At 43.4% G+C, this 8908-nt stretch overlaps 1 protein-coding gene and 1 pseudogene across 1 annotated transcript in view; one reads left to right on the plus strand and one right to left on the minus strand.

The window, feature by feature from the left end:
* LOC110306218 overlaps positions 1–5355 on the plus strand; it is an 11144-nt pseudogene extending 5789 nt beyond the window's left edge.
* The window catches only part of Gpatch8 (G-patch domain containing 8), a 77010-nt gene extending 71227 nt beyond the window's left edge, over positions 1–5783 (minus strand). The window contains exon 1 of the mRNA XM_021177201.2: positions 5500–5783. Within this exon, the coding sequence (XP_021032860.1) occupies positions 5500–5544 (45 nt within the window). The 5' untranslated portion in view covers positions 5545–5783. The remainder of the gene's footprint in view (positions 1–5499) is intronic.
* Positions 5784–8908: the final 3125 nt, after the last annotated feature.

Below are 8908 nucleotides of genomic sequence, written 5' to 3' on the forward strand. Positions count from 1 at the left end.
AACCATTAGTCTTCTTGGATACAAATACTAAAGAATACTTGCTCACTAGTATTTAGCCACATCACCATTAAAAGATGCATAACCACAAAATGCTAAGCTTAACAGCTCTTTACAGCTACATATCAATATAAAGTATAGCTAAAATTTTAATCTGAAATCCAAAATGTTATCTTATTGTAAATTACATTACATATTTTTCATTAGTTTAAGTAAAACTTGAATCTGTGAACAAATGTCTTACTTTGTACATGCAGAAAGAGGTGATGTCTCACCCAGAAACTGAGGTTCTGAAGGAGTCATTAAAGCATTATTAGACAAACACAAATCAGTCGCGATTACCAAGGTTTCCAAAGATAAAACGCCACTTTGAAAAGCTACAGTTGTGTACCCAACACTGCCCACCTAAAACCCAGGACTGGTAGTGCAGGCCTGTAATCCCAGTCATTTGGAGTCTGAGGCAGGAGGACTGCAAATTCAAACAGGACCTGCTGAGACAACAGAACAGTTAAAGGCCAGCCTAAGTAATTCAGTAAGACCTTGTCTCAAAATAAAAAATAAAGAGGGCTGGGGTAGTGGTACAGGCTGACCATCTGTAATCCCAACACTCGCAATTAGTTCAAGGCCATGCTGGGCTACACAGTATATCTGAGGCCAGTTTTTGAGATCCAGGCCTTGATCCTGGGGCTGGGGGTGGGAAACAATCAATGGGAGAGAGTAGAGAAGAAAAGTCTAAAACTGAAACAAAACAATGTATCCTTTATGATAAGTGAAACTTGGTCAGAAGCCCTTGAAAAACGAGGTACAGATCTGGACAAAACAACAGAGAAAAACTGTAATTGTATTGCCCATCTAAAAGGCCACTTATTTGTGTAGTCTATAAATCCACCCTTCATAATTTATGACTCAATTATATTTGTATAAAATATAAAATCCAGGCTAGAGATAAAGCTCAGTTGGTAGTATTAGTCTTGCTCAAACAAGGCCCAGGGTTCAATCTGGACAAGTGGACACGGTGGAACACGCCTATAATCCCAGCATTTGACAGGCAGAAGAATTAGACATTAAATACTACTCACCAAGTGAGTCTGAGGCCAGCCTGAGCTATGTGAGCCCCTATCTTTAAGAAAAATAAACAAACAGCAGATAAAACTGCTAGTGGAAAAAATGATCTCCAATACATGTTCAGGAGTCAAAACATCAGGCAGCAAGATGGTTAGGCTGGTAAAGGCACTTGCCATGCAAGCCTGACTACCTGAATTCAATCCCAAAGTCCTCATAAAGGTGGAAGGAGATAACTAACTCTATAAGTAGTGACCTGACCTTACCTTCATACATGCACTGTGGCAAGCATGCCCACGCCCTGCCCCCCACAATAATAATAAATAAAAAAGGTGAAAAGCCAATCTAGGGGTTAGAGAGATGACTTGGTAGTAAGACCATCTAGTAAGCACTCTTGCAGAGGACCCACCACCCATGGAGGACACCCAGGATGCAACTCACAACTGCTTCTAACTCCCTCTTTGGCTTCCCTAGGTACTGCACTCACAAGCACAAACCCCTCACAGATATCCACATATACACATCATTATGAAACAAAACAAAAAGGCAATCTTCTAAAAAATTATCTTTGATGAGCAGTGGTGGTACATGCCTTTAATCGCAGTACTCAGGAAACAGAGGGAGGCAGTATCGCTATGAGTTCGAGGCTAGCCTGGTCTACACAGAGAGTTCCAGGGCTACACAAAACAAAAAACAAGTAATTATATATATAGTTTGTTTTTTGGTTTTTTTTTTTGGTTTTTTTTTGGTTTTTTTTTTTGGTTTTTCGAGACAGGGTTTCTCTGTGTAGTCGTGGCTGTCCTGGAACTCACTCTGTAGCCCAGGCTGGCCTCAAACTCAGAAATCCGCCTGCCTCTGCCTCCGGAGTGCTGGGATTAAAGGCGTGCGCCACCACGCCCGGCTAGTTTTTAAAAATGGAAAAGCTCACCTAAATTTAATCCCTATGATATAACCAATATATTAATCAAGTTAATTATCTATCTAAGCCACAGTTATTTCACTTAAAAATGGATAGTAGCTACTTCTTAGGTATTATTATAAAAACTGAGATATACACAAACCCCCAACATTAATGGGTTTTTTCTCATTTTCTTAATGTTTGAAAATTTTTATTTGTGTTTGTGGGAGCACACATATAAAGCTGGTCAGAGGACACACTGTGGAAGTCAGTTTTTTCCTAGCATGTAGGTCCTGGGAATCAAATTCTGATGATCAGACTTGGCAGAAAGTGCCTTTTCTAGCTGAACCATCTTATACACACCTTATTTAATTTTTGAGACAGTGTCTCATATAACCCAGGCTAGCTTCAAACTCGCTTATATAACCAGAGATAATATGGAAAGCCTCCAAAATTCTGGAATTATGGGAACTCATCACCAGAAGTAACCTGAACTTTAAAAAAAATGACAGGGTCAGGCTGGAGAGATGGCTCAGCAGTTAAGAGTACTGACTGCTCTTCCAGAGGTCCTGAGTTCAAATCCCAGCAAACACATGGTGACTCACAACCACCCTGTAATGGGATTTGATGCCCTCTTCTGATGTGTCTGAAGACAGCTAAAGTATACTCATATACATAAAAGAAAAAAAAAAAAAAAAAAGACAGGGTCTTGTTATGCTCAACTACTTAAAGCCTTAAAAGGCTACATTAACTTTAGTAATATAAACTTGAAAACATATTTCAAGATCTGTTACTCAAAGAGCATCCTCCTGTTTCACTCCCTCTTCAATGGCTGGCTCTAAACCAAAGGGCAGTACTGACAGCTGATCAGTATTAAAACAGCCAGAGATAAATATGTTAACTATTCTCATTTTATTATTATTTTTGTTGCTATTATTACTATGGTGCTAAGGATCAAATCCTTCACATATTGGGGAAATACTCTACCACTGAACATATTATACCCCTGGCCCTTAAGTATTTTTAAAGGCATGTTTTTTTTTTTTTTTTTTTTAAGAAACTATGGCATAATAATTTACAAAAGGGACTGGGAATGTAACTAGTAGTTGAGAACCCGCTACTCACATACACACAAACATAAATATATACATAAATAAATAAAACATAATTTAAAATATAATTCCATTTCTGACTTGGTGACTTAGCTCAGTGGGTAATAGTGCCTGCTAGTATCACCACAAAACCCTGAGGATGAAAGACCACACCTGTAATCCCAGCACTTCAGAAGTTGAGGAAGGGGAGTCAGAGATTCAAAGTCATCCCTGGCTAGACTGCAGACTTGAGGCTAGTGCTAGTGTGAGATATATACGACATGGTTTCACAACAATTTTCCCATTTCCAATACCCTTTATGCAAAATACTAAGACATTTAGAATTTTAAGTGGGTTATGTCAGAGCATGTGCAGAAAGTACAATTAAAATGTATGTACTAACATCAAAGAGCTCAAAGGATCTATTTCTGGTTTTAAAACCGTTTTATTATATTTACGTCATGGGGGCTGTCAGAGGCCAACTCTGGTGAGCTGGCTTGGCTCTTTTCTTCCAGCTTGTGGATGCCCAGGCGCTAACTCAGCTCAGATTTGATGGCAAACTCCCTAAGCCACCTCTAAGGCTGTGACTTTTTTTTTTTAATTTTTTTATTATTGTGCATATCATGTGAGGGGACATATAATTTGGGGTCAGAAGCCAACTTTTTGGAGTTGGATCTCTCCTTCCACCTTCCAGGGATCAAACTGAGGTTGTCAGGCTTGTGAGGCAGAGGCTTTTTACCCACTGACCCATCTCATAAATCCCATAAATCAGATTTTATATTACTTCAACTAAAGCATCGAAGAGTCTCCCTGCTTAGTTTCCAAGTGACAACACTCACATCCTAATAGCCAGCTTTCAGTATCTTCATTCAAAACCCCGTTTGAGCCTGCTGAAATACTTGAGGGCCATTTTTCCTCAAAACTGTTTTCAATTTTATTAGGTCACCTTGAAATTCTTTCCTCTGAAAAGCATTCGAAGGTTTTCATCATCTACTGTCTCCTAAATAATTTTAAATTAACAAAAAATAGTAATAAAGCTTATATACTTTATACCTGCTTCATAGGGCTTGCTATAGGGAGAAAGAAAAGAAAGACAGCCTGCCTTCCTTCCCCGGTATCAAATGTCCACCTCAAACTTCGGTAGACTTGAGATAAATCCTTAAAACACCTTAAGATGCTGGGCTGGGCTGCAGTTTCTGCGGCAGGCACATGACCACAAGGCATTTTGAGCAACTCCCAAATCCTTTACTGCTGCAAAACTTCCCATAGCGTTCTACACCTAAGACTATTAAACAGTGTTGATTTTAAACCAGTCGAAACTGCTTTGTCTATCAACCCAGTCATCTTCAAGAATTCAAACCCTTCAAATTGCCTTCTGACACAGCTAGAGGTGCCAACGTTGAGGAAGCTGAAAGGAACACAAAAACTCAAGAGTTCGGAGACTCATCCCTTGACCTAAATTGCTGTTGCCAGGAGATGCGGTAGTAATGCAGTGATTTGCAACTGAGGATGTATTTTACCTAGAAATAGCCAAAGGCTACTAAATCCCTAATTGTCTCCCAACTATGTCTGCAGTAACAATTTCAATATCTAAAAGCCTAATTATTCTAATTCGGCCTTTGTTGTTTGTTTTTTTGTTTTTGTTGTTTTCTTTAATGCCTGCCAACCCCACGGACATCTTTCCAGATCAACATTTGCAAACGAAGAAAGAAAAAAAAAAAAAAATCAAGGTTTAGGGACCAATTCTCTCCCGCTTGGAAAGGCCATAATTATGCTTCTTTACAAATCTTGGTAGGTCTCGAAGTTAAGTTTACGCCAGTCCACAGACGTATACCTTACTGTCCCCAACCCAATTAACGGCCTGTAAACAACAGCAGTTATTTATGCCCAGAGAAAGCTCAATGGCTCGCCTCAACAAAAAAGGCGTCTTTGATAAGAAAGGGCGCCCTTTACCAGGGGGAAGACTAGGTTAGACAGTCGATAAAGGGCTTGTTTGTCACAATGGGAAAACGGAGAGGCGATCCCCAGGATGATCGGGGCGAGCAAAAGCCAAGGCTTCCATAGCCCCGGCCTGAAAACCGCTGGCCCAAGCCTTCCCCGCCCCAGCCCTCTCCCCCGGGGGCCGGGCCGGCCCTGCGCCTGCACAGGCCCCGAGACAAGCAAAGCGCAACCCCCACAAAGCGCCGGGCTGCGGAGCGGGAAGCCAGGAGCAAACTAGGAGGAAAGCCGAGCCTAAGAAGCGGCGTGAATAGGGATGAAGCCGGGGACGCGGCCTCATCTCAGCCCGGGAGGCCCCTGGAGAAATGAGAGGCAGGAAAGAGCGAGAGCCGGCTTGCAAGGTGGAGCGGAGAGCAGAAGGAAGGAGAGCCGGGAGGCCGGGAGGGAGGCGGCCCCGGGCTCGCGGCGAGCCCTCCGGGGGCGTGGGTGGTCCTCGGCGACGCCCGTGTTTACCTGAAAGTCTCGGTCCTCGTTGAAGCGGGAGAAGCGGTCCGCCATTTTGCCGCTCTCACTCCTCCTCAGGACGACGCTCTCCGGTTCGCTCCTCCCCTCCCGCGACGCCCGCCCCCTCTCTGTTTCCACGCCCCCTCCCACGCCCACGGGGCGCGCGCAGCAGGCGTGGGGGGGTTGTGTGTGGAGGATGTGTGCTTGGGGGGGGGGGTGTTGGGAAGAGGAGGGAACAGGAATGCGTTCCGACGGGAATCCCGAAAGCGCTCAGGCCTGGAGGCGGAACCTTCCTCTCACATCGCTCGGTTTCACTCCCGGCCCCGAGCGACCCCAGCGGGCCGCGCATGCGCGCTCGCGCCGGCGCGCTGCAAGCGCTTCCGGAGGGAAAGATCAGCAAGGCAGGGCATTTGGGGGGCTGGGGAGTATCCACTTACTCCCTTAGCAGTGTTCAAAAGTCTTTCTCTCTTATTTACGGTCAAGCCCATCCTGTATTTGTAATAATATACAGTGTAATGCTATACAGTAGCATGAGATCTGCCTTTACAGCTAGAGTACTTTTTAATGTTTTTTTTGTTTTGTTTTTGTTATTTTGTTGACAGGGTTTCTTGTAGCTCTCTATGTAGTAGAGGCTCGCCCCCCGAAGTCCAAAGAGGGTATTTTTTTTAAATTAATACATAATAATATTACTTAAGAGGTAGCAAAAAAATCTTTCAAAGGGCTTCCATTCCAGGCAGGAAGTCAGATAACCAATAAATTAACCTAATAGTTGTAAATATAAACGAGTGTCTATTCCTGCTTGAGTTTGAGGGGAAATTAAGTCAAGCTTATCCTTGGCTACATAGGAAGTTAAAAGCTAGCCTGGGCTATATAAGACATTGCTTCAAACAACAAAATCTAAGTGACACTGGGGGAGAGGGGGACTGTAATGAAAAGAATGACCTATCTTAAAGCTACCTATAAATCAAGGCATAACAAAGGGTTCACAATCTTGAAGAAGAGAAACTTTAAACACATGGCTACCAAGAGCTTGACGTTTTTTCTTACTATTTTCCCTCCCCCTCCCACTCCTTCTCTCCCCCCTCCATACATATATATTCATGTTCGGAATCATTGGATCCCCTGAGGCTAGAGTTACAGACAGTTAAGAATCACCATGTTTGTCAGTGCTAGAAACAAACCCAGGTGCTCTGCATGTGGAACACGTGCTTTTAACTGCGTAGCCATCTTTCCAGCTCTTGTTTTCTTTAATGTTTTCACAGGGCAGGGGAGTGAGGGGGGGGATGTTTAATTTTACCTAGTGTAAGACTGCTTCCCCTACATGAATGTATGTATGTATGTATGTATGTATGTATGTGTATCAGCTCTTAACAGCTGAGCCATCTCTCTAGCCCCTCTACCTGATTTTAAAATGAGGTCTCTCCTTAAACCTGAAGCTCTCCCTAGTCAGCTAGCAAGCCTCGGGAATTTGTACCTGGCACCAGGGAAGGTGAGGGTGTGGGCAGAGCTGGAAGTCCAAGGGACTGGTCACAAAGCAGTCTAGAGAGCAGTTGGATCCTAAGTCATTTTTTTTTTTTTTTCACTCAGGTAGCAGCTGGAGACTTTCTCTAGAAATGCTAACCAAACAAATCATGGGTTTTTAACATGCTGGCTCTAATCAAGAAGAAAGTAATTTGCCGAAATGAGAGGATCTGTTAAAAACCAACTGTCTTAGTCACTGTTTTAGTGCTGTGAAGAGACACCATGACTAAAGCAACTTTTAGAAATCATTTAATTGGGGGCTTACAGTTGCAGAGGTTTAGTCTATAATCAGAGTGGGGAGTGTGCTACACTGCAGGTAGGCACTGGAGCAGTGTAAGAGAGCTAAGTCCTAAACTCACAGCAGGAGGGATGAGGGATGAGATTGGACCTGACGAGGGCTTTTGAAACCTCAAAGCCACCTCCAGTGACACACTTCCTCTGACAAGGCAACAGCTCCTAATCCTTCCATTCCTTTCAAGCAGCTTAGCTCCCTGGTAGCTAAGCATTCAAATATATGAGGCTATGGAGGCCATTCTTATTCAAACCACCTCACCATTATTCTAGTCCGAGTCAGACTTCCCCTGCGGACCCTCTGTGGGAAAGCTGGCTTACAGAAGCAAGGTCTTCTTCCAAAGGGATGGAAGGAGTATTAGCCTAACATAAAATCACAGTTCTGACCAAGACAAGCTTACCATTCTGGAAGCCCCATTCACAAAGAATATTTGAAGATTAAGACAGAAATCCTGGAGTCTGGAAAGGAGGCTCTGCAGTTAGGAACGCTTTCTGTTCTTGCAGAGGACCCAGGTTTGGTTCCCCCCAGCACTCACATAACCTGTAATTCTTTTCTTTTTTATTTTGGTTTTTCGAGACAGGGTTTCTCTGTATAGCCCTGGCTGTCCTGGAACTCACTCTGTAGACCAGGCTGGCCTCGAACTCAGAAACCTGCCTGCTTCTGCCTCTCGAGTGTTGGGATTAAAGGTGTGCGCCACCACGCCCGGCTCATAACCTGTAATTCTGATTCCAGGAAATATGATGCACTTTCCTGGCCTCTATAGGCAGTCTAGAGCGCATCATGTCTGCAGGCATGTTGTACATACTGTGTAACATTTTTCCTCAGGAGACATGAATAAGCATCTACTTATCCCAGATAAGGAGCCAAGAACAGACCAAAGTACAGAAACCTCCCAAGTCCAACTTGGTGAACACATGAGTTTTATTGCGGTTACTTACTGGAGTATGGGGGAAGGGTAACTCTACACAGCTGCAATGCTGAAAGTCTATCCCAGCAAGGCTGGCAGGTCACAAAAGCTGGGTACCTGGAGCACACTGCATAACATGCAGGCAGCTCAGCCAGTCCCACTCAGCTTCTTTTACGTGGTTACCTTGTCTGAGACTCTTCTAGGTATGTGGTCCAGTCTTGGCATGTTGCTCACCAGTTCTTACTGCTTCTGTATGCTTGTAGCAGGAGAGGTGAATCCCATCCATTTCAGGAACTTCCTGAAGCCTTTGGGTTGTTTACAACCTGAGCTGACAGAGCTTCCCTGCAGGGCTGAAGGTTTTCAGAGGAAATTGCTATTCCATTGTACATAGAGACACACACAAGTAAGCAGTCATGGCAGAAAATAAAATAAATGAATCTTTTTAAAAAGAGAGAGAGAAAAAAAGACAGAACTCTTGGAAATTAACATATTTTATTCCATTCACTTTGGTTACCTCTCCTGGTGTTAATATTTTGTTCTCAAATGGGTCTCCTGTACCCTAGATTGATGTCAAAGTCACTATGTAGATAAGAATGGCCTTGAATTCCTGATCCTCCTGCCCAGTCACTAGGCCCACAGGCATGCACCACCATGCCTGCCCTGACATCGACAGCTTTTTTTTTTTTTTTTTTTTTTTT

Source organism: Mus caroli, chromosome 11 (assembly GCF_900094665.2).
Source record: "Mus caroli chromosome 11, CAROLI_EIJ_v1.1, whole genome shotgun sequence".
Lineage (NCBI taxonomy): Eukaryota > Metazoa > Chordata > Mammalia > Rodentia > Muridae > Mus > Mus caroli.